General features: G+C 40.6%; 8 protein-coding genes across 8 annotated transcripts; 2 read left to right on the top strand and 6 right to left on the bottom strand.

Moving 5' to 3' along the window:
- Positions 1 to 267: 267 nt before the first annotated feature.
- On the bottom strand, positions 268 to 5,090 carry SS1G_07065 (predicted protein; the record flags this gene model as incomplete). The annotated part of the gene is made up of 2 exons (XM_001591569.1): positions 268 to 513; positions 579 to 5,090. 2 exons carry the CDS (start codon positions 5,088 to 5,090, stop codon positions 268 to 270), a joined length of 4,758 nt encoding a protein of 1,585 aa, XP_001591619.1.
- A 977-nt stretch (positions 5,091 to 6,067) lies between these two features.
- On the bottom strand, positions 6,068 to 7,242 carry SS1G_07066 (conserved hypothetical protein; the record flags this gene model as incomplete). Its single annotated transcript, XM_001591570.1, has 4 exons — positions 6,068 to 6,523; positions 6,679 to 6,856; positions 6,952 to 7,023; positions 7,208 to 7,242. The coding sequence occupies 4 exons, from the start codon at positions 7,240 to 7,242 to the stop codon at positions 6,068 to 6,070; spliced, it is 741 nt and encodes a 246-aa protein (XP_001591620.1).
- Positions 7,243 to 10,014: 2,772 nt separating this feature from the next.
- SS1G_07067 (predicted protein) lies at positions 10,015 to 10,227 on the bottom strand (the record flags this gene model as incomplete). Its single annotated transcript, XM_001591571.1, has 1 exon — positions 10,015 to 10,227. One exon carries the CDS (start codon positions 10,225 to 10,227, stop codon positions 10,015 to 10,017), a length of 213 nt encoding a protein of 70 aa, XP_001591621.1.
- Positions 10,228 to 12,245: 2,018 nt separating this feature from the next.
- Positions 12,246 to 13,004, top strand: SS1G_07068 (predicted protein; the record flags this gene model as incomplete). Its single annotated transcript, XM_001591572.1, has 2 exons — positions 12,246 to 12,660; positions 12,733 to 13,004. The coding sequence occupies 2 exons, from the start codon at positions 12,246 to 12,248 to the stop codon at positions 13,002 to 13,004; spliced, it is 687 nt and encodes a 228-aa protein (XP_001591622.1).
- A 4,842-nt stretch (positions 13,005 to 17,846) lies between these two features.
- SS1G_07069 (predicted protein) lies at positions 17,847 to 18,347 on the bottom strand (the record flags this gene model as incomplete). The annotated part of the gene is made up of 3 exons (XM_001591573.1): positions 17,847 to 17,887; positions 18,014 to 18,112; positions 18,263 to 18,347. The coding sequence occupies 3 exons, from the start codon at positions 18,345 to 18,347 to the stop codon at positions 17,847 to 17,849; spliced, it is 225 nt and encodes a 74-aa protein (XP_001591623.1).
- A 520-nt stretch (positions 18,348 to 18,867) lies between these two features.
- Positions 18,868 to 19,576, bottom strand: SS1G_07070 (predicted protein; the record flags this gene model as incomplete). The annotated part of the gene is made up of 3 exons (XM_001591574.1): positions 18,868 to 19,091; positions 19,128 to 19,160; positions 19,570 to 19,576. The coding sequence occupies 3 exons, from the start codon at positions 19,574 to 19,576 to the stop codon at positions 18,868 to 18,870; spliced, it is 264 nt and encodes an 87-aa protein (XP_001591624.1).
- Positions 19,577 to 20,286: 710 nt separating this feature from the next.
- On the bottom strand, positions 20,287 to 20,809 carry SS1G_07071 (predicted protein; the record flags this gene model as incomplete). The annotated part of the gene is made up of 2 exons (XM_001591575.1): positions 20,287 to 20,608; positions 20,739 to 20,809. 2 exons carry the CDS (start codon positions 20,807 to 20,809, stop codon positions 20,287 to 20,289), a joined length of 393 nt encoding a protein of 130 aa, XP_001591625.1.
- A 588-nt stretch (positions 20,810 to 21,397) lies between these two features.
- SS1G_07072 (hypothetical protein) lies at positions 21,398 to 22,816 on the top strand (the record flags this gene model as incomplete). The annotated part of the gene is made up of 1 exon (XM_001591576.1): positions 21,398 to 22,816. One exon carries the CDS (start codon positions 21,398 to 21,400, stop codon positions 22,814 to 22,816), a length of 1,419 nt encoding a protein of 472 aa, XP_001591626.1.
- Between the last annotated feature and the right edge of the window lie 2,136 nt (positions 22,817 to 24,952).

The raw sequence follows: 24,952 nt of genomic DNA on the forward strand, positions 1-24,952 counted from the left end.
CTCTCCATATCGCAGAATTTGACAATTTATTGCTCAAATCCCTCATGAAGTAAAAAGCCCCATATTCCCAGCAAATAGTAGACAAATTGGTATCATAAAGAAGAAATCATAAACCAAATGCACCAGTAGCACCGCCGCCTGCTCCTTATCCTCTGCCAACTGTCCTATACCCCTCATTTAGGTTCTGTCTATTAACTACCATCCCCATACGAAAATGTTCCTTTACCACCTCCCCATCAACTTCTCTCAATTTCTCGCCAAAAAAAACTAATCAGCAATATCCACCCCAAACTCCTCATACAACTCCCCAACTCTCACACCCCTATTATCCGCAATCATACCCAGTAATCCCTGTCCAACATCCTTAATATCATTATAATCGTGCAACAACTTGATATGTCTCTTGACCGTTTCCTTAGCAGGTTGCTCCAATCCTTGCGTGATTTCTTGAATTTTCTCTCGTTTCTGAGCGATTTCGATTCTGAGATTGGCGTTGCGTGTTTGGATTGATGACTATGAACGGACGGTAGTTAATTGATTTGCAGGAAAGTTAAAAGTGCCGGGGGGAGTAGACTTACGAGTTTCATAGCTTTCATCTCGGCTAAGAAGGCACCTTGTCGTTGTAAAGAGGATGAGTTGTTTGATGATGTAGAAAGTTGATTTCCGGAGACTTTGCCTTTAGAATTACGTGTAGCAGATGGGGTGATAATATCTTCGTCTAAAGACTCCGAAGTTTTTGCACCCTCTTTTCCCTTGTTCTTGAGTAAGGTTGGTCTTCCTCTCTTCTTCTCAACAATTAATTCTTCTTGCTCGTCGGCTTCGTCCTCGACAGTTTCCTCAGATTCAGCACAAACAAGCTCTGAATTTGCGGATTTTTGCTGTTCTTGTTCTAAAATTTCCGAATCACTGTCGCTAATATCCCTAGCTTTGGTTGCAGCAGGTCGACCTCGTCTTTTTCTCTGTGCAGGTTGTTCATCATGAGTCTTTGTATCCCCCTCAAAAGTCTCATTACCCTCAATTCTAGTATTTATTGCCTTGGTCAAACCTTCCTCGACAGTCTTTTTTTCTTCAATACTGAAACCCAAAATCTTGGTTCCAGATGGTCGACCTCGTTTTCTTGGCTCTGGCTTGACCTTTTTGACCGGCGGCGACTCATCTTGCAGCTCGTCCTCCTCCTCATCGGAGTTAACAATTTCTGGCGGGATATTCTTGCCAGTAGTATCAATACCTGACATGTTTTTGGCACTTCCAGTACCAAAGCCAGAAGCGCTGCGCGAGGGGCGGCCTCTCTTTCTCTTCTCTGGCGAAGAAGTTGCGGATAAGCTAGCCTCAGTCGCTGGTTCATTGATATCTGCATTCAAAACTTTATGAGCAACAGGTGTAACGTCGTCGTTGGGAGATGACTTAACAGTCTCAGCAGAGTTCTTATTTGCAATAATTAGACTGGAAGATTTACGACTCGAAGGTCTACCTCGTCTCCGCTTCTCTGGCGTAGAATTGACGCTTGGTGGCCCATTGCAATCTGAATTTACAGCCTCTTGCGTCACGATGCAATTAGGATTTCCCCTTGCAATTTCATCTGTAGCAGCTTTTTCAGCACCCAGCTCAGAAGCCTTGCGACTACCAGGTCCACCTCTCTTTCTATTCTCCGATGATGGATTGACAGGAGGTGGCTCATCGTTCCACTGCTCAACAGCAAGAGGCGCAATAATACCAATATCTGCAGCTCTTGCCACTTCGGAATCCGGAGCTCCTTCTAATTTTCCCTTGCCAGCCATCTTTTTGGAACTCTGTTCGGATTCCCCTTGGCTAGCAGTTCCACCCTCTTTTCTTTTCACCGGCGAGGAACCAATATCAGCTAATCTCGAGGATCCAATGCCATTCCCAGAGCCATTGATAATGTCTTTTGAGGACTCTTCCGCATCAATGTCCTCAGGGGGGTTTTCCGAAGCCTCATTGACTGATGGCTTCTCGGGATTCATTTGGGACAACTTTCGACCAGGTCTACCTCTCTTTTTCGGTCGTACAGGTGAACCATCATCCAAATCATCATTTAGGTTTTCATTCAACGTAGTTTCTTGGGCCACAACGTCATCATGTGGTAACGATGAGACCTTGTATGATAATTCTTCAGCCTCCGCGTTTTCAGTCTCAATTCCAGAAGACTTACGCCCTGCAGGTCTTCCTCTTTTTCTCTTGACTGATGAAGATGAGATGGTAACGAATTCGTCAGTGGATTTGTGATTGGGTGTTAAATCATTCATCTTTACATCCTCGAGAATCACCACTGAAACTGTAGGTAAGTTCTCTTTTGCAGCTTCCTCGGTGTCTCCTTTTTCTAGACTTAAAACGGACAAGTTTTTATTGACTGGTTTTCCACTCCTCCATTTAACAGGCGAAGATAAGTTCATGGCCAGCTCATCCATTGTTTCGTTGATTGCGAGCTCTTCAACATCATCAGCATTATCACAGAGATTTGCTGCCATGACACCATTCGATTCGCCCAGATGTCCGCCTGATTCCTCCGCATCTTGCTTCCGAGAACCCAAACCTGAAGACCTTCGGCGAGATGGCCTTTCACTCTTCTTATCTTCTTCCATGGAGGGGATAGGAAAGCTTGAGATTGTTTCGCCTCCCGATCCGGAACCAATGTTTGAATGCGAACTATCTTCATCCATCGAAGCCATCTCTTTCTCGGAATTTTCAACATCACAACTATCGTTCGTAACATTAGATAGTGTAGAAAACTTTCTCACAGCTGCTCTACCTCGCTTCCTCTTCTCCGGTGCAGGGCTATTGGGAGACAAATCATCGGTTGGTGTTCCCTTTGAAGATGAATGCTTTGTTACCTCATCTGCTTTATCGATAAAAGCCACTTTGGAGCCACCTGGTGCATCCACAGTTGCTTTTTCCTGTTCTGTAGCAAGCTCATCAACAGATAATGAAGAAGCTTTCCTACTAGATGGTCTGCCTCGTTTTCTCTTGTCGGAAGCAGGGCTACTTGAAGATGTTTCACTTGCCCGACTTTCCGCAGAAGATGAGTGCCTGATTACCTCGTCTGTTTGGTCGACAAAGTCACCAACAGACAGCGAAGAAACCTTCCTACTAGATGGCCTGCCTCTTTTTTTCTTCTCTTGCACAGGTGTGCTTTCAGTCAAATCGTCCTCAGCCTCCATACTCAACGCCTTATCTGAATCAAATTCGACAAGCTTTGCTTTCTTCTCGATAGGTTCCTTGATGTCACCTTCACCATTAACTATCCCAGATTTCTTTCTTCCTGGTGGCCGACCTCTCTTGTTCGTCTTCTTCTGTGGTATAGTTTCAGAAGGGCATGTCCCCATTTCTATTTTATCTTCGCTCTCAGATTTCGAATCTGCTTTCGGCTTCTTTGCAGAATCAACTGGTGCAATCTCGATTGACTGTCTATCTCCTATAGTTGTATCTATTCTATTTTGAAGGCTCTTAGCTCCCATTGTTTCCGGCCTGTTGAGATTTTTCTTTGGGTCAATGGAGCTTGTTGCACATTCTCTTGCAAATGAGCTTACGATATCTTCGGCCTCTCCATCGCTTATTTCTTCCCTGCTTCCATAATTTGATATATGTGTCCCCTCATCCTTCAAATTATTTATTGGACTATCGAGTGTTCTGTCAATATGACCAAGCTTCCGTGGAGATCGCTGACTTGACTCTGTGATCGCATCGCTGTCGGGAATTTCTATCTGACTTTTTTGTACCGGAGCCTCCATCCTGGGCAACGGAGGCAATTCAACATCTTCTTGCACGCTTTCATCATTCACAGACGTTTGATTAGCGATGCCGAAATCTTGCCCCAGTGAAAGAGCGTGCATATTGTCACTGTACGCAGCGTTCATGATATTTGCATCAGTAGTTTCTTCCGTGGCAGGGGAAATTTTCTCGAGAAACTCATTCTGGGTGGTAAATTTCATAGGTGGTTGGTCGAGAATAGACATTGAACTGGACTTTCCTTCAAGATTTCTCAGATTTTCATAGCTGAGTAAACCGCTAGCCATACTTTCAGCGTCGTGGCCTTCGATTTCGAAATGTGCATTTGTATTGGCGTTCGTTCCAGCTTCAACAGTAATCTCTGGACAAGTTGTTTTTAAAGTTGAGGTATTGTTGAGAGATTCTCTGAATCCATTAATTTCCCCATCTGCAGGCTTATCGATCAGTGGTTCGACTTCCATCTTGCTGGCGGCCTTTCCCGTACTTGACATGTCGTTGTGGCTTTCCTCTGGCACATGTGTCTCGCCATCTAAAACTTGATCCTCCATCCTATCATTCATCTGACCTTTGAAATAATTGCTCTTTTCGAAAGTATCTGCTTCTACAATGACACCAGATTTGACTGTCATTTCAGTCGTAGTTGTACTTGACTCTGGAATATTCTTATGAGTTCCATGAGGTATGTCGGTATTACCAAGGTCGACCACTTCTTCATCAATATTCTCGCTTCCAAAGAAATCCGAAATGCTTCCATCACCATCTCCCTCGCCTCCTACATCATCACGTTTCTCCGGAGTAATACCGCTACCCACTTTATTCAACTCGACATTTTCCACCACCACTCTTTGCTCTTGGCCCTCGGAAGTGTTTTCGTTCAAAGCCTCATCCACCAAGTGAGTGAAAATGTTTGCATGATCGTGCCGAGAACCTATATCGATATCTTCTTCTCTGGTTTTCAACATGGACACGACGTCCTCGGCCTCTTCGACCGGGCCATCATACTGTGGCAAATCCATTTGTCGCGATCTCATCTCAACATCATCAATCCGTATTTTTGATATTGATCCAGTCTCCTGATTCTCATGCACATCATCAGCCGACCCATCGTATTGAGCCAAACCAAATCTCCGTGATGTGCCCTCCTCCACCTCATACACTCTTCCAGCCCCACCAATATTCTCCTCCCTTTCCATAACCTCCTCTATATTCTCTAAGACCACTTCTGTCTGCACCACACCACCGTCTTCTTCCTCCAACTCCATACTCTCCGCCTCCCTAAACCTCTGCCAATCCCACTGTTCATAAAACTCCATCCCCAAATCCATCTCCAAAGTAACTCCATCCATTTCTAATACCTCCACTTTTCTCGTCCCTCTAGTCTCCTTTCTCCCTTCTCCCGACTTCTTTTACAGTTATCTCCCCTATTCCTTCCCACTAATTTTCCACCATCAAAACCCGTCCCGTGGCGATGATAAACTTTAAGTCTTGTATTCAACCTAGCTCAGGTGTTGCTTGGCTGTTATTAAAGTAATTGAAAATGCGATCTTGCATAAATTTAAGATAAGGTAAAAAAATCAAACATATCCTGAAGTAAAAAAGTAAAAGTAAAAGTGAACTTTCTTTCCCAGAACAAACGCGTCGATATCACCTGCGCCCTGCACGGACCTACAAAAACACGAAAAGAGCGGGTTAGTCACGTGGCAATATCAGACCAACTGGCTGTAAGGTTCTGGTTAGATTGAGTGAAGGTAGGTAGTTTACGGGACTCAAGGACTTTGTTTTATATATAAATATAGTATATGTTTCTAGTATGATGATTTCTAGAGGAATCAGACAACTACTAATATTCTTGACGGTCATATGCTAAAAAGGCACAGTTTTTTGTGCCGAGACTATTTCCAAATACTAAGGTCGATACTAACGTGGTGATGTATTGATAAATTGTATATGAAGCAATGATTAAATTGGGTTGTTGACCTGGTGGTCTATCAGAATACTTTGATGTGTGCTGACGGAAGATACCGCGCTGTGCTTGCGGATGAGCAATATGCCTGCTTTCTTTTAGTTTTGCATGTTTGTTTTCGCAGCATGAAAATCACACACATTTGCGAGCCAAAGTTTTGCCATGGAGATAAAAAATATCTCCATTCAAGGTCATTAAACGACCCGCTCGCTGTATCTAACATATCCCGGCAGCAGAACAGACGAAATTTTCCTGGTAGCTATGCCTTATAGCATTCATTAAATGATGAACACAGAAACCAAGAGACTACAGTCTCCAATCCCCCACAGCCCCACATATATACTTCTACCACTGAAGAACTTAGTAGAAACTCTCCACCATAGTATCTTTGTTCTTCCCCGCAATATCACTTGGACCTTGTCCCTCACCCAGCCTGAACACACTCTCCACCACACTCAACTCCGTAGCCGTGGTATCCAGACCGGTAACCGCCATCCAGTCATTAACAACCATACCCGCACCGACCACACTGCTACCTCTGTTCACACTACCCGCAACCAATGGAACCTGTAATAACGAAGATAATTCGTCTTGATCTTGAATACTAGTTTTAGGATGAACGATACCGCCCTGGTTGGAAAGTGCCATATAAGATCCGACAAGGACGTTATCGGCAATGGTCTGACGGAATACTTCGACACCGAGAACATCGGCGATAATTTCTTCGGTTTCGCGCTCCAGATCCGGGTGAACGAGAGCAACGTGATCGTTGGATACTATGACGTTTCCGAGAGCCGAAAGTCTCTCTTCTATTCTCTGTTTGGTTGTACGTCAGTATTGTTGGAAGGAAGTGGGACCTTCAGGGAGTTAAATAGGGCCTTGAAGCAGGCCCAGGCGTTTGGAGTATCGCCGAGCTTAAAGCTGAGAAGCCCAGGACTTCAATTCTCCAATGGCAAAGGAAGAAAACCCACCTGTATCTTAACGCTATCCGGTAAACTATTTCTCAAATGTTGCAATTCCTGATCCGTCGTACTCGTTGGCACCAAAAGTCCCTTCTTATTACCTGCAGTCAAACGTCCAATAATGCGAGTTCCGGCAATTGTCGCATGGCAAATTGGGATAACATCTTGGAGTTCTGCCTCGAATACACTTTTTTATTGGTCTCATTAGTTTTTTGCTTGTCAATCGAGGGGCAGTCAGGATGCGCCGGAGTCGGAAGTATAGTAATCTGAAGATATACATACCTGTAGAAATTTTCACTTGCGCCCACAGCCACCAAGGCATATGAGTTTGTCAATGTAGAGAAGACACCGACTCTGATGAATTCGTCTCGTTAGCATCACATCCAATATTTAGAACCTCTCTCCCGAAGGCAGCTCATCTATCCTCTCCGCGGATTCCCATTTCAATTCCCCTACTTTCCGGCACACCATATCGATTGTGCCTCCAAGTCCATTCATTCCATCATCTTCCGCAAAGATCGGAGGAGGGGTAACATACTCATTTGAGTTCTCAAACTGCGCACGAACAGCCATTTTTAAATGTTTCTCGAAAACTTGATCTTGTCTGTCTGTAATTGTTTCTGGTAAGGTATGAATCTAAAGTCTATAAGAAATGCGCGGTTGTTGTGAGTTGTAGATTATTATTGATTTGCCTGAAGATTTTCGAAGTTCTCTGCACTGGATTTATTAGAGAAATCGGCAAACCCTTCTTGATAACCAAAATACGCTAGCAGGGATTTTATGTGGGATGACTCTTACGGCTTTTCGACTCATTTTTGCTCAGAGTGAAATGTGGCGCTACATTTAGGATTTTCGACTTGCGGAGTATAATTAGTTTGTCACGAATATTATTTATGTGGTCCTGGTATTAAGATGCAGTAGCAGTGCGTCTTAAGGATGATATCTGTGCTAGGATATATTGACATTACTTGGGAGTCGTATTGGCATAACTACTAGCCATAGATACCTAGGTAAGTCACTCATTCTTCGCTCGAAGTGAAGGTGGCGCTGCGTTTTGAGTCACGCTTAGTAATCTGTCATCGAGGATATTGATAATTGATACTCATGTCGTGTTGAACGATGCAGTACGGCTTAAGGGTTCAAATCCCCGTACCTAGGCATACCGTATATGGTATTTTGCTCAGGTTTAGAGAGATAAGTGATCTCCGATCAAGCGATTAAAGTCTATCAAAATGAACATCTAGTGATTTTATTTGTGATCTTTCAAGTGATGAAGATGGTATGCATGAAATAGAGTGTTCTGGACAGTGCAGTCATAGTCAGTATGATGATCTGGATTAGGAGTCAAAGATGCTGAATATATCTCGATTCATATTTTTTACCAATACCGACGTCGAGTGTCTTCGGAGACAATGATTCTTGATATCACTTAAGATTGCGCTTCAACCTACTTCAAAGATATCGTGAAGCACTGAAGATAAAGAGAAACATTTTGAGAGCTGGACATGCCAAAATCCAGCCATTTCTTTATTTTGCATAACTTTATTGGGAGGAAAAGAAGAACCAGGAGGTTCTCGGCTGCTTCAAAATAAACAATTCCATGCATTTTTGCGGGTTATTCAATTGTCTGAAGAATGCTAACTGCAATATCCCAACGTACGCACGATCCCAAAACTCAAACCTTCTATACATTCCCATACTTCCGGAATCCTGCGAACAAAATACTCGTCTCTCTGAACTTGTCTCTACAACATCGTCAGTCGCATCCATCCGCCTGCTCATCATGCAACCCCAAAATCCGCGAAGAGCCTTAGCAGAACTTCATGTCCATAATTTCGTATCCGGTTTTGATCCGACTCTTTTAAGATAACCACGGCGACGGACTGTCACTCGGCATATGACTCTTAACAGGCTTAGGGACGATCCCGCGTCCGTTCCACCCAAAATTATAGTGTATCCTCTCAATTTCAAAGGATTCATAACAAGGCCCATCTGCATTTTTCCATTGAAAACGCACATCCTTTCCCACCGCCCTCTCTGCTTCCAATAAATGAAGTCGTTCATTTTCGTCTTGAAAATCCACAGCACAATGCCCATAATAAAACCAAGTCAGGTAATCAATAAAGGGGAAGTTCTTTCTCCCCACACCTTCCGGACAATTCTCTCCAAGGCAATATCCCTTCCTAAGTGGCTCCTTCAAAAGAAATGTCATTCCAAAGTCGCAACAAGTACGCGGTCCCAATTGCTCAGGCTTCCAATATTTACAAGGCCTTTTAAGCCCAGTTACGCAAAACCCGATATGCCCATCATTTGGATTTTCCAGTGGGGGTACCCAAGAACAGTTCTCCCAAGCTATTATTTCGTAGATGCATTGCTCTCCATCTCCATGCGGGGGAAAGTCGGATGGAACAGATGCACTGGCTCGTGAGAATGCTGGGAATGACCATTGCCTTTGATAACTTTCCATCGTTTCCCAAATACAAGGTGTTCCCACGTCATGGCCATGGCGGTTGAATACATGATGACGACCTGGATTATGTTGTTGATAGTTAGGCTCCCACATGTTCTTTTTGGGAGGCATTGGCAGAAGCACTCGCAAGTTGTTTGATAGTAAGCCACCTGCTATGGGACCAAGTGCGATAAAGAACAGCTGCGTTTGTCTTAGCAGGTATTTGATATAGTTATACTTTGGATAAGAAAGTGATTAGAGAGAAAATGAAGCAAAAGAATACTCAAAAATATTATTGCATATGAGTAAGAGAAGTTTCGTTCCTTTAAAAGGTATTAATCTACAAAAAAAAAAAACAATCTGTTCGTTATAATGCTAACACTGTTCACTCCTTCTTTAAATCTATATTACTCAGGCGCAACTACTTCGCTCTTCCTCATTTGACTTGATTTTGAAGAAACAATTGCAGGCTCTCAGTGCATTCTGAACTCAATATGAAATATCAGAGTTTTGGATGTACTCCAATATCCGGGAAAGTTTCTCGAGCATTCGATAATTCGTGCCGTGCACTACATCCATTTAACACCACACCACATCATGGAATGCATACATTAACTCATTGGTATACAATCATCATATGCACAAAGTATAAAGGCAAGCGCTTAATTCTTAATTTCAAGGTTGCAGACCTACTTCTCCCACGGTACCGGGTATTATGCTATTGTGCTATTGAATTTGTACATTGTGTCCATCTCCAACGTGTCCTCCTTCAAGTTCATACATAAATTTCCGTTCACCGAATACTCCTCATGTTACCATGTTACCATGTCTCCTAACTTCCACACTATCTAAACCTATCATCAAAATCTTAGGCCCGCATACCTAATGATCATTGCTCACCCGCTTTTACTCCTCTCATACTGCAGGAGCCACTCTGTTAATTTCTCCACGATTGTTTCCGGATACAACTTTTCCGGCGAAACCCCCTGGTAAAACCACGCATTGAATCGATATGGGGGATTCGGAACTGGTCTATCCTTCGCGTCCAACTGCTGAAATCCCGGACAATGTGGTCCATAACAAAACCTTTTTCTCTCCTCAACAACCATAATATTATGTTCCTTGCAACATTCATACACGTTCGATTGTGTTTTTACAATTTCGCGCATGGCCTTGCATAAAAAATGACGCAAAATCCTTTATGTTTATCATGCGCGTCCGAATGTGCGCACTCCCACTTTATCGCTTCATATATAAAAGGATATTCTGGAGGAGGGCGACAGGGACGACGAGGAACATCATCGCGATGAGATTTCCCAGATATATATTGTATGGATGTATATGTTGAGGTGGGGTGCTCTGGAAATGCCCAGTTAGTTGGAATCATACTCTGATCCAAATTCGCGTCTGGAAGTCCACTAGAGCTTGATCTTGGGTCGTTATATTGAGTATCGCTTGAACGCTTGGTTATGGCCATTTCCTTGGGTGTATGGGGCTTCTTGGTATGCTCGGAAATGGGTTGCTGGTACAGTAATAATAAGATTGATATTCAATAGAGAGATTTCATCAAACCATGAACTCTCTCTGCTTTGAATGAGGTGTTTGAGTAGCGTTGGATAAGTTTCTTTTTGTCTTCAAAGAATAATAAAATTTTCAGAAACGGACAAAATAAAAATGGGAATTTATACCATTAAATATACATCCTAGGTCTACTAGAAAGTTCTAAATGTCGTCAGATAATCCGAAATGAATCAACCGAATCACTCATTCTGTGTTGGAAGACTCAAATAAAAAAACAGTCAGAGATCCAAAGAATCATGGCATTTTGAAGATTCATTCCTGCTCATTTTTTAAATCCATATTTTCGAATTGAATTTTTAGTCCTCTCTCTCAGTGTTCTGATACACATCCGACGTATTTCCAGCCAAGTTGGTCGTACATGAGCAATGATTTCCATCACTTCCATGATAATACAGCTAGCTCAATCTGTATGAGTCCATTATTACTATTAGTAAAATAATATTTGAGTGAGTATCTTGTAGTTAGATGTAAGAATTTACTACTTGGATTCATGGCATTTTATATAATATTTATATTTCTGTTATTTATCGTATCTGGTTATCTGGGTTATAGAGCGCTTGCGAACAGTGGTTGCCAGGATGACTTTCCTTCAGTGGGGAATTGTGATGGATTGATATCATGTGGAAATTCAATATTACATGGAATCGGAGTTTCGGGGAGCCCTGTCTTGGGTGAGTAATAAAAATTTTGGGTTTTTTAAATATGATAATGTAGTCATGGGATATATAGAGTATTACGCATGCTTCGATGCGAGGCCGACCAAAGAATCACTTACCTACTTGTGGATAATTAGTGATAAGTTTTGCTTATTTTGGTGGGAAGGAAAGTATTACTAAAGGATTTGAATGAAGATTCAATTATTGTGTTGCTGGTACAATCTGGAATTTGGATGTTCGTGTCAGATGAACTCATTCTCTTGAACCTCAGGTGGGCAGTTGGTTGTTTTTTAGGGTTGAAGGTGTCAGCGAGATTGAATTTTGACCACTCATTTTTGATATCACCTGTAATGAGTATATATTCCAGTCTGAACTACAACTACAGGAGCGATTCTATTGTGAAAAAAAATATCATCTTAACGATATCTTTCCCATATTCATGAGCAACGAGGAAGCCGATGCAGAGCTATGAATGTCAACCAATATCACGCATGATTCAGATTCGTATTCAAGCACTCATCAGCATACAAAGAACAAGTATGACACCCAAGTATATCCAAATACATATATGAGCAACTCCTAGTACTTATGATTCTTCAAGATAAAAATGAGTAGTTTGAATTTAAGATTTATGACTTGACTCATGATTTCCTGGTGCATCTGCCCTATATCTTTATTCGTCTCCCCATTTTCTTTCCTTTTCTGCCTCTGAACTTCATACTCCAACAAATAAATCTGGATTAAGTCAATATTTTCAAAGCATACTCAAATCACAACATCCTAATACAAACAAAACAATAAGCTTTTCCATCATCGGTCTCAATTTTACCTCATACTTAACATCATACCAGCCCATCCCTGTACTCACAACCGACTTTCCTACAAGAAATATGTCCGGACGCAATCGTCAACGCTACACTCAACGTAGTGGCTACACCCGCAACTCACATGGCGACATCGACAGGTCCTCCTCGCTTCGAGGTACGGATGTGCCCGTTACGAAACCATATGAATTTCCATCATTCCTCCAAGCAGGTGAACCCCCCCAACCTCTCAATTATTTCCACCAAGCACCAGAACTCGAAATAGAACGTCGTGGCGACACCGCAACTATATCATCTAGATACACCTCATCTCAAGGTCATCTTCTCCTAGCATCAAATCAACAAGAATGCGTCTATAAAGCAATTGCCTGGGATCAATGTTTCAAAACATGTAACTTGGGAGATCAAGGTATTGCAAATAAGGGAATTTGCATCCTTAGTCATAAAACTGCCTGTGCCAATTACAGAATCGGGCAACGGGGTCCCTATGTTTGCTGTGGTACACCGACATTTGAAATTCGTTGGGGCGATAGTAATTAGTGTTTTGGTGAAGGTTGTCCGGGACTTAAGGAATATGCGGACCTGAAAATAGAACCGCACCTTCATTATTGGGATTATCATTTGGAGTTTTATTGTGGGCATGATGCTGAGAAGCTTGCGGAAGAAAGAAAAAATCGACAATTGAAATGGGCGCAACACTTGAGGGAGCAGGAGAGAGATCAGAGAGAGAATAGAGAATTTGCGGCGAAGAAGGATAGGGAAATATCGGGAGAGTTGAGCCATTTTTATGGTGGAAATACTGGGGATTTTGATGATGGGTTGTAGGGCTTTGGCTAGTACATTCTGGCAATGGTACTAAGCTAATTCGGAATCATGTTTGAAAACATAATTTTGGATTACTGTATTTTGTCTTGATGGCTGTATTGGCTCATACTGGTTGGTTAGTGGACGAGATCGATCTAGTATTTGTTTTGTGGTTGGGTTTAGAGATACTTGAGAGGCCACCAAGGCCTGGAGAGCCGATCTTTGATACTTCCGCGCGAAGTAAGCGTTGATATTCAATAAAAGAATAAAAGCATGGATTTTCTAATAATCCAAAGTCATTAAAGGAGTGAAGAATACTGATATCATATTGGACAGCGTTTTCGGATCTAACAAAATATCAATATATAATTAAATAAAAATATAAGTCCCCTACCCTACATTCCGACCGCCCCCTCATTCCGACCACCTTTTTACACCAAAAACCATAATTTTCACTTAATAATAACTTTATAACTAATGAACAAAATTGATTGAAATTTTTATTATAAATAATATATATAGATATAAATGGATTCCAAAAATTTCAGACTTTTCGTGATTTTATTAATTAAGATATTGAAAGTCAAAATCACTTATAATCGATGACAAAATGTTACGCCGAGTAACAGGAAACTCTCACGTGCAATCAATATCATGTGATTGGCTCAGTGAGGGATCAGTGAGCTCAGTATTGAGCTGTATTGATCCTATTGAGTAATCATCAACATAAAGATCTATATAATCTAGATGGATTTCCTTTATATAAAGCTTCATATTCAAGATCAATCATTTAATATACTCTACTATTAATTACGAATTGTATTATTGTTATTACTTTAAATCCTTGTTTGATATTTAGTTATAAATTATCTCGAGAGCTTAGAGCACTTCCATATGATCTAGATGGCAAACCTTATAACATTCTGTAGAACTAAGATTATAGGTGATTTATATAAAAGGCCAATATAGCCTCAGTTCTACCCTATCAGCTTCTCACTATTCTCTGTGTAAAGTCATTTCTTTTAATATAATTGTAACGATACTGTATTAAAGGCAGCGGCTGCCTAAGGTTCGTCGGTTGGTAGTTATAGGTTAAGGCTTTATCACTGGTATTCACTTGAAAGTGAATTCGTTACTAGATCAAATAGAATGTAGGTAAACTAATTGATAACTAAGTTGAGCACGAAGCTCCTAAACTATGAAACTACTCTGACTATATAATGAACGAAGAAGGGAGCCCCCAGGAGCTTTCTGGCTCCTCAGGGCTCCTGGAGCTCTAGGAGCTTTGAGGGCTCCTAGGGCTCCTTATCACGTGATTTATGATGGTGCGTGCATACACGATCTTCAGGTGACCAAGATCACATACTAATTCGATGAAATCTGATCGTGTTTGCACAAGGCCTAAGCTCTCCTAATTAATCAGTTTGCTACCATCGTAACACCATCAATCCTAATGGTGAATCGTGACATCGAGATGATTTATAACTAAACATCAAACAGGGATTTAAAGTAACGACAATAATACAATTCGTAATTAATAGTAGAGTATACTAAATGATTGATCTTGAGTATGAAACTCTATATAAAGGAAATCTATCTAAATTATATAGACCTTTGTATCGATGACTATTCAGTAAGATCAATACAGCTCAGTGTTACGAGGTTTGCCGTCTAGATCACGTGGAAGTGCTCTAGGCTCTCGAGGTGGTTTATAACTGGACGTCAAGCAGGGACTTAAGTAATGACAATGATGCAATTCGTAACTAATAGTAGAATATACTAAATGATTGATCTTGAGCACGAAGCTCTATACAAAGGGAATCCATCTTGATTATATAGACCTTCGTGCCTCGTTAAAAATCGATGGCTATAAACCCGACAATTCGATCACCGCAAAACCGGTCTCGATTTGTCGGTTTCTTGATCATGTGATCAAGAACGTGACCTATGTTACTGTCCGACGTAACACTTATACAAATTGAAAATCATAATTTCAATTTTCAATTTCTCAATCAATAAAATCGTGAAAAATCTGAAATTTTCAGAATGTACTATTATATAAATAACAAATTCGTAATTAAAATTTCAAAGAATTATATTCATAAATAAGAAAGTTATAAAAGCCGATTTTTGTTATTTTTGGTAAGGAAAAGTGGCCGGAATTAAAGGCGGCCGGAAAGTAGGGTACTAGACTTATCTTATATTCGAGAAGATACCTAGGTTAAGGTTACTCGAGTAGATAATCTAGTCTGTGCGCAATATCTTAACCTCAACAAAAAGAAATCACTACATTTCTCAATGAAAAATCGTAAATACCTATTATATAGAACGATACATTGGTGTCTACAGAAGAGTCAAGCGCTTAGCGTATATATCCGAATTCTAAAACCAAGTATGCGTACCCTCAAAGTGAGATTTAGGATTCGGGCATTTTCAACTTCTGTTAAAGGTAGGTAGGTAGGTATGTATGTAGGTACGAGTAAGTACCTACTCATTTGCAATTCAGATAGGTTAGAGGAGATCTCATCTCATCTCATATGGATCGCGATATACTCGGTAAGATGCGCATACTATACTCCGTGTAAGTAAGTATCTAGGTATGGATTTGAATGTTGGATATACAGTACATAGTACCTACTCAAGAATATTGCAATGTGCGAGTAATGAGTAAAGGGTAACGAGTCGGAGTAATGAGTAATGTAATAATAATAAAGATATGTACCTAGGTATTCTTTGTAATGCCTAGACCAGGTGACCGGGTCTCTGGTAAGGTTGGCATGGGGATTAATTGCCCCGGGACCCATTGGCAAGTTTGTTTTGCTGTATCTGTATCGATATCTTATTGTCTGTAACTCTGTCTGTATGTTTAAAAGATGGATATCGAACGCTTTGCTTTGCACATAGCAGGTGACTGGCATGTTCAGACAAAATAGATTTTACGGTGTGCATACGCAGTGCTGTATAGAGTACATATTTCTATTTTTTAATATTTTTTTCATGGGGGTTCAGGGCTGAATTGCTGATACTCGGGTAATGTTCTCTTTTGGGAGGGAGGGTCGCCGATGTTACTCTATCTCTTAACTTGTTACCTACCCAGGTTAATATTTAAGGTATTTATTGATTGATTACATCATGTTATCTGCCTACAGATGGATACTAGGTAGAGAATGTAAACGTTTCGGAATGTTCGGTAGCTAGCTGTTAGTAACAGATATAGAGATTGGAGATCATTACGGAGTAGATATGAGATGAGGGAGGAAATTAAAAAGAAATTCTATCAGATATCTTGGATATGTAATATCATCAGCATTGTCTAGTATATATATATATATATATCAATCTCGATGGGAATCAAATGCGAGAGACTTTCCCGTTGCCAAGTAGGTAAGTACTCACTACTCACTACTTACCTATCTTCAAATTGTAAAAAAAGAATGTAGAGGACAGTGAAGAGCTAGCTAGATAGATGAAGGCCAGAATTAAAAAGTAGGGAATGACCTTGTCAAAAAATGCGATATAAATGAATCCAGAACTCTTGATTGGCATTATAGGAGGTACGATGATGAGATATTAATTAGAAACATTGGAACCGTGCCAAGTGTTCCGTATATTCGAGGGGGACTTTGCGGTTTGATCGCAGATGCATCGATCATGGCAGAGTTTTCCCTGTCGTAACTCGTAAGAGATGGAGAAATGGAGGCACGGTTGATAGATAGAATGTTAGAAAAGAAACGGGTATTACAAGATTGATGGATCGATCGTGCTGAAGGAAATACTACTTACCCTGTTGTATGACTGACTGACTTATAGCTATGTTCTCTATGTAAAAGCAGCTAAGGAAGTAGTAAATAAGTAGGTAAGTAGGTAGGTAAGTAAGATTTAATTTATCTCCATCTCATCTGCATATTGAACGGCGAGGTGTACCAATATTTTCCTATGTTCAAGCTTACACGAAACGAACCATGACGATACGATCTGACCCGTACTTAGTCCAATGAACCCTCGAGCTTTCTATTTTAACATGATAATTTACACATTGCGTTACCTAGATATCTACTTATGTGCTCATTGAAGAAAATCTGATTAGATGACAATGGATTAGATGAAAGTGCAACTTGACAACTGATACACTGTAGAACTTTTTCATCCGAAGATACTTTTATTTTCGTCGTTTAGAAAGTTTAGAGTACTCCATAGAGAACCCTCGGGGCTTTTTTTGACCTGTCGATCAAAATCAATCGTCTGAACACCGCCCCTCCCTTTTTTTTCCTTTTTTTTTTTTTTTTTTTAAACTTTCATCTATCCTTATGAAACGTACAATGCTATTATTTTAGCTGATCTCTCCGTTTCGCATTTTCGCCGTTTCGAAATGACAAGATATATATATCTATTATGATAATTTTACAATACTGATGAATGATGACCTTAACAATAACATATACTTGCCCCACGATGAAAAAGAAGAAATAGTCTTTTCCTGTACTCCAAACTCATGGCTGCAGCCAGCAGCTTAAATGCAGGTACGTGGAAAGACGACCCTTACATACTCCGTACCCACCTGGTGATTATTTTACGAAAAGCCCCTTATTTATAAGGCTCTTATACAGAATAGCGAAGATCTAAAATCTTATCCAAACAAAGTCTCCTTTGATTCTTTGATTCTTTGAACCAATCGTATTGGATCCCGGTAACGTTGCCACTAGCCTTCTCATGGGGGGGGTAATACGCACAGATCAATGATCACTGATCAATGTAAGCTCTCTTTCATAGAACATACCTATTAGAGGTACATAGGTGGGTAGTATATCTTTTCTTTCCTTGCACATCTCCCATCATCTAGGTACTAGGAAGCAGGTAAATATGCTAACATATGCCATAAGCGAAAGATCGACCGAGCATTAACTCTATTAAACACAGTATTATGCCATATAACATTGAAATTATATCGTCGTACCTCTTTGCATGCGTCCATATCATACTCCTATTTTGCGAACCGATATCCATCAGTGTGTACAGACAGTAGTACGTACCTGGGGCTAAGTTGTCAACAGAACAGGGAATATTCATATGATCATTATGCCAAAATATCAAACCGCACCATAACAAACCAAAGCACGACAACAAGTACACTAAAGGACACTAAAGTACATTAAAGCACATTAAAGTATACTAAAGTACACTAAAACTACACTACAACAACCGTATCCATTCCCACAGACGGTGACAGACCCCATCAAAAGACAGAAAGACCTGTAAATAGAGCAAAAGTTTAAACACACAGATGATGTCCAAATAATCAACATAGCATTCGACAATCAATCTCTCTCGTCTTTTCTCTCCATCTTTGGCTAATCTGATCTCCATTGCATCTAACCCGGAAAAGATATTCTTGTCCGCATGCTTCATGCATCGTCACACATACATTCAGACGGGCATATATACATAATATTGAATAAAATTGCGAAAGAAAAGTCTTGGAAAATATCAAAAACGTCACCGCCACATTACTTTAGAATTCAGTCGGTTCTAGATAGATGCGAGGTTGAAATTCATCAACTCGATACAATCACACATCCACATCCATCCGTACAGACCCAAAAAAAGAGTTTACCCCTCCACCCATGGTCAAAATCCAAAGGTTCCGCTTCGAAAACGTTCATTTCGAATCCTCAACCTCAAGCATCATGAGATATCAAAATCAATATCTCACTCACCACCACCACCACAACACAATCAAAGCAGGCAGCTTCCTTACCTTCCTTACCTTTCCACCATCCACATCTTACGCATCATCCTGCGGATTTCCCCTCCTCGTCTTCCTATTGGCCGCCCACACACTACACACATAATTTCCCCAAAATCGAAATATATATATCACTATCATTTATAGCCTTCCCCGCATCATTATTGCTTCATAGCCTGCAGCGCCACAGAACCATTGCAGCTGTCGTTGTTTACGAGCACCGTCACCATATGTACCCCAGCTATCAAACAGATAATGTTTCTTTCCTTCCCGCAACTCAGCTTGGTTGCCTGCGTTTTTGGCATCCTGCTTTTGCATTCTTTTACTCAGGGCTTTTGATATCCAATCCCTTCCCGTCTTTGCATCTATACATGCGACCCTAGTCCTGGTATCATACATACATTCACGCATCAATCCTCTGCTTATGTACTGCCCTAAAGATAAACGCGACGAATTAGTTAAATTTCCACAAGCGACGCGTGAACGAGTGCAAAGCCAACAAGAGAAAGGCTTCACCGTTGCTTTTCCCATCCTAGTATCATTTTATTGTCTGGAGGATAGTCTCTCATTTCTTCAATTTCCATTGATCTGATTCTTGCTTCTCTCCTCCGATACTTCCCGTACCAGGGGAAAATATGAAATTTGAGATGTGAAATGAAGGATTTTATAACATTCGATCCCATCGCGTGGAGTTAAAATATCTTTATTTTTTCGCATCTCGGAAAAGTCTATTTTGATAGGTCGATGAATATTTACACACATATACATAGCAACGGCACTACCACCAACCCAAAACCCAAAACCCAGAACCCAGCAGCCAAAACATTCAAGCACTCAACTCACACGACATATTGTGGAGAACATCATTCATTTATTACCATTTATGTGCTTCAAGCATCCTTCGCAAACAATCCCGAAAAGGAAGACGAAGAATTGTAATAAAGAGGAGACATATTCGACGACGTCAAGGGCCCCATTTATTTTTTTCTCCGTTCAAACAATCATTCATTCATTCTTCGCTCAATCATTCAATCATCACTCACTCATCCACTCACTCATTCATTCATTTTCATTATTCGAGAGGTTCATAAGCTTTCCTCACCGAACAATCAATTCCCTTGCCCCTTCATTCTAGACCCTCGTTTCGCCCGTTCCAAACATACCCTGCACCATCCCACACCGATTCCAGAAGGAAGGGAAAAGAAAAAAAGGTTGTGCACCTCCAGGAGTCCAGGTGCAGCTTCCAGTAGCATTCAATCATTTCAATCCACACGTCCCCGCCTCGCCCTACGAGCGAAACAACACGAGACGAGCACAACCCTACCGGCCCCATCCAAAATAAATTCCCCAAAAGTAAATAAGACGCAAATCAGCCAATCAGCAAATCGGCTGCAGAAAAGAAACTCTATTCGGCATAATCCAAGCTCATCCGTAAGGTTCCTTGGAACTAGACTCGGTATTGGAAAAATAAATTACTTTCGAAATCCAATTCCCACTAACCTGGTCATTATTCTTCTGAAGATATAACTCCACCCAACAACCTTTTATCCCGTCCCGTCGTCAACGCAACGCAACGAGCAACGAGCAACAAGCAACAAATTCCGAATCCCGCAAAACCGTTTTCTCCGAATCTCTTCCCTCCTTTTCTTTTTCCCTAAAATCAAAACGACTACGACTACGACTGCGACTACGAGGACGAAAATCATAAAACATTACCTGTGCAACCACGTGCAACAGATTCCCATTTCGAGAAATAGATCCCACGTTTTGATCCTCTATCTTTGCAGATATTCTTGCGACACTCCTTTCAAAATATCCAAAATTAAATTCTACGACAGAGAGCACCGCATTGCCTGCTGCATTTACTGATCTGCCTACCCACCTGCATATCATATCATCATCCTGCAAGTTGCCGAAGCTCAACCAATCCATGCTCACGGATTCTCCCAAGCTTACTGCACCGCAATATTTCCCACACACAGACATTCATCCATGCAGGATTAGCTACTTACCAAGCAAAAGCTCCTAGCAAACAGTTTAGATATACATCGTACACAACATCTTCCACAACCTTTCCCGACATTCTTTTTCTAGTAACTTCACATTACATACATTAACGATCCCGTCCCTGCGTACTGCGTGGAATTTTCGATACATTATCTTCCCTAGATTATCTTTGCATTCCATCATATCAGATCATCGGCGAAGTAGAAAGATTGGGTGCGAGGAAACGAGGAGGTGAAAGCAAGCCACCAAAGTACGCCTTGGTGTAGCCTCGGAACCATCAGCTTGAGACAAGGTCTGGATACACAACATATTGTCCATACACTCCTTTTGGGTAATACGCCGTACGTACGACTTTGGTTAAAGATTGGATGAACAGTACGTGAAGAAATAGAGGGGTGTCTTGTAATTTTGAATCCGATTCTTTCATCGTCCATTCATCGAGCCAGAATTCCTAAACACTCTCGTCGTGTGTACTGAGAATAATCATCTTTGCGAGAGTTTTGTCTTCTTGTCAGTCGTTTATCTCATCTATCTGACGTCGCGTCCCGCACGCCGCTATTCATTGCTACCTCTCTGAGGCTTTATATCCTTCGTTGCCGCACCATACCACGCATGCTATCACTTCAGTAACGCCACGGCTTCTCTCGTTCACCCAATCGACATCATGACAACCTCAAAGGTATTGCCCTTGAGTTTAGGTTTTCTAGCATTGGCAAGTGAAACTGTCATGCTTACCTTTAACATCATCTTTTCAGTCACCATTTCGAAACATCATACGCCAAACAAAGCAAGCGTATTATCTTACGTCGCGTCTGGTCTTGGAGCTGTCACAGAAGCATTACTTGTGCTACTGGTTATCAGACAAATCAGGTACCAAAACCACATTCAAGACCGTGGAAATGGACGGCTACGAATATATCTTTTTGCCGGACTCACCTCCATATTTACTATATTATCGGCGATAGCCACAGCACTATCATTGTGCTTTATGAGACAGGACTTGTCTTTGCTTCCAACGAAGATTCTCTCCTCCCAAGCGCAATCGATGACGGTGGGCGGATTCATCATCTGGGCGATATCCTTGGCTTCACAAGCTATATTTCTCATTTGTTTAGTGGTCATTCAAAGGAAAGACTTTCATCAACAGATTCAACCATATATCACCGAATCAGAAAGACACACCTCGTCAGAAATGCAGCAACGATCACAACCTCAAAGCATGCATGAAGGATACGATTATGAGAGAAACAGCTCATTAGAAAAGACTCAATGGTCAATTGGTAGCAGATCCCGCTCGGGATCAGATCCAAAGCGATCGATAGGCTCGATTAGATCGTCAATTTCTAATGTTGTACGCCCAATCACTTCGAAGACTCGACTTATCCATTCCAAAAGTCAATGCAGTAATAATTTTCGAGCACCTTCTATTGATTCGGCTCAGCGCGAAACAATTGTATCCATCGAGGACGACTTTGATTCATGGAATACATCCGGTGTAGATGCACAATCTAGACAAGTTATCGAATCAGCTTCACCTAGCCCTCCAAGATTTCTCGAAACAATTCCTGCTAGTCCGACTGGCAGTAGAAGTCCTAGTCCAGGTTTCCCGTTAGATCTTGAACCACCAAGGCCAGCAAGAAATGGAAGTTACAGTCCAGCCGGGAGTATCAGGAGTGGAAAGTCTGTCTATCGAGCGAGGACAGGGGCGATGAGTCCTGACAATACAAATGAAGAAAACATTCATCCTTTATTTAGATCCGACTCTCCTAGTCCAGCACCAGCGGCAACCGCCGAAACAATGATAACGGCTGCTCCGGGCGCTGGATCAATTACCTTATCAGATGTTCACAGTATTCGTTCAATAAATCGATTAAGAAGCGAAAGTCTACCTCCACTCATGCATAATGCCAGTCTGGATAGCATCCGACGAGCAATCGAGGAGGAGGACATGGAAATATCCCTAGAAGTTGAAGGCGAACGTAGCCTAACACCACCCATACCGGAATGGATATTAGGAGCTGGACCACGATCCAGCATGTCCGAGTACAATCGCAAAAAAGGCACATCTCTGAACAAGATATGACAAACGAATATGATGGAAACATTGGGCTATTGAAAAATGGGAGTTAGGGATAATCAAAAATAATGTTTGATAAAAGCTTCCATGGAGGGGATGTAGTGGCCCCGCATATATCGACGAATTTCTTTAAACTCTTATAATGCGGGATTGGGAATGTTCATGATGAAAGAGATACCAATTTTTGATTTTTTTTTTTGTTGTTTGGGCGTCGCTTGACTGGATTGGATTGAATTTACTTGGCTTGAGCTGAGAATTCTTAGATATATCTTAAATCTTAACGAATTAAATGATTAAATTATTTTATAAATTTATTCTTTGAAAGATAAATATTTAAGAAGATGAAATTTGAATTTCTTTTATATTTATATTTATATATATAAGAGATTATATAAAATATTTTAAAATATTTTAGTGTTACACCTGTTGCGATAGAATGTCACATGACCTTGAAAACACGTGATGGAACGGTGAGGAACGGACGTTCCTAGGAACAATCAGGAACGCCCGCTCCTAGGAGCAACGGCTCCTGACTAGCCATCGGCACAAAGGTCTATATAATCAAGATGGATTTCCTTTGTATAGAGCTTCGTGCTCAAGATCAATCATTTAGTATACTCTACTATTAGTTACGAATTGCATTATTGTCATTACTTTAAGTCCCTGCTTGACGCCTAGTTATAAACCACCTCGAGAGCCTAGAGCACTTCCACGTGATCTAGACGGCAAACCTCGTAACAGTGTGAGGTCATTCCTTTTAACATCTTTTAAAATTAAAATTGTTTTTTTATTTTTATTTTATATGATTTCAAAAAGAATAATTTTTTAATAAATTATATTTTAAAAAAGTATTAATAATTTATAAAGAATTAATTTAATAAATTTATGTTACTGTTACGAGGTTTGCCGTCTAGATCACGTGGAAGTGCTCTAGTGTGACCAAAAGGGTGTTTATAGACCAGCAATTGTATTTAACTTAGAATCTACAGGTGAAGAGCACCTGTAGATGGGGATAGCTACTCTATATATACACAAATGAATGGCCTAGCCGCAATAGCTAGGCAAAAAGAAGTCATATTTATTCCTCCAATGATCTTACTTTACCGATAACCATTGATACCTAGTACTTGTCCGGATCTGATCGTCAGGTCACCTAAATCGCATACTAATCTCGAGTAATCGTATCATGTGTGGACATGGTTAATGTACCTGAGGTTTCTTATATAATAAGGGTGGGAGGAAAGCAGGGATTTCCGTCACACTAAGTGATTGAATTGACTCCGTTTACGACTTTTCCGTCACAATATTTAATAATAACAGATTTTGTTAAAGTGAATGGTTCCTATGTAGCACATACACATGGCACTAGTTCTATTAGGACTAGATTGAGAAGCTCTCTGTAGAAGAGCTTCGCACTTCTATAGAACTTAAATAATGTGTGATTTATATATACAAGATCAATATAGCCTCAGTTCTGCCCTATCAGCTTCCCACTATTCCCTGTGTAAGGTCATTCTTTTTTATAGATTTTATAATTAATTAATTAAAAAGTTTTATATACATATCAAATAAAATATTAATTATTAAAAAAGGTTTTATAAAGAAATCATTAAAATTAATATTCAATAATTTAATAGTATTATAAAGTATAGTCAGATATTTGAGTGATTGTAAGGCATCCTGATAATCTGATTGGTTAATGATATCCTCGTCAAGCAAGGCGTCATGAGTTGGCATTCTAGAGAATACCTACCTTAAAAACTTTACAGGGTAAAGTAAGGTCTATGATAGTTTGGTTTGATCTGTCGCAGTGGATGCTGTGAATTTGGTCATCGTTGTATGGTGTAACCTTAACCTTAACCTTATTAAAGTCGAACTCTTTTTGTGGATTAGAAATAGAAATAGAAAGATCTTGATATTGGTTTATATAATAGTGTGATAATGATTATAGTTATTTTTTTTTTTTTTGCTAGCTAGGTAGCTCGATAGATAGGTAGGTAACCTTATTAAAGGCGAGGCTGAAACCTGGAGGCTGAAGATTGAAGATTGTAGTAGACCCTGGTTTCTGCCACATCATACCTACTAGGTGGTGGTAGGTGTATAAAAGACTAGGTAGTCAGTCGTACTTGTATTTTGAGGGTG

Source organism: Sclerotinia sclerotiorum, genomic scaffold (assembly GCF_000146945.2).
Source record: "Sclerotinia sclerotiorum 1980 UF-70 scaffold_9 genomic scaffold, whole genome shotgun sequence".
Classification (NCBI taxonomy): domain Eukaryota; kingdom Fungi; phylum Ascomycota; class Leotiomycetes; order Helotiales; family Sclerotiniaceae; genus Sclerotinia; species Sclerotinia sclerotiorum.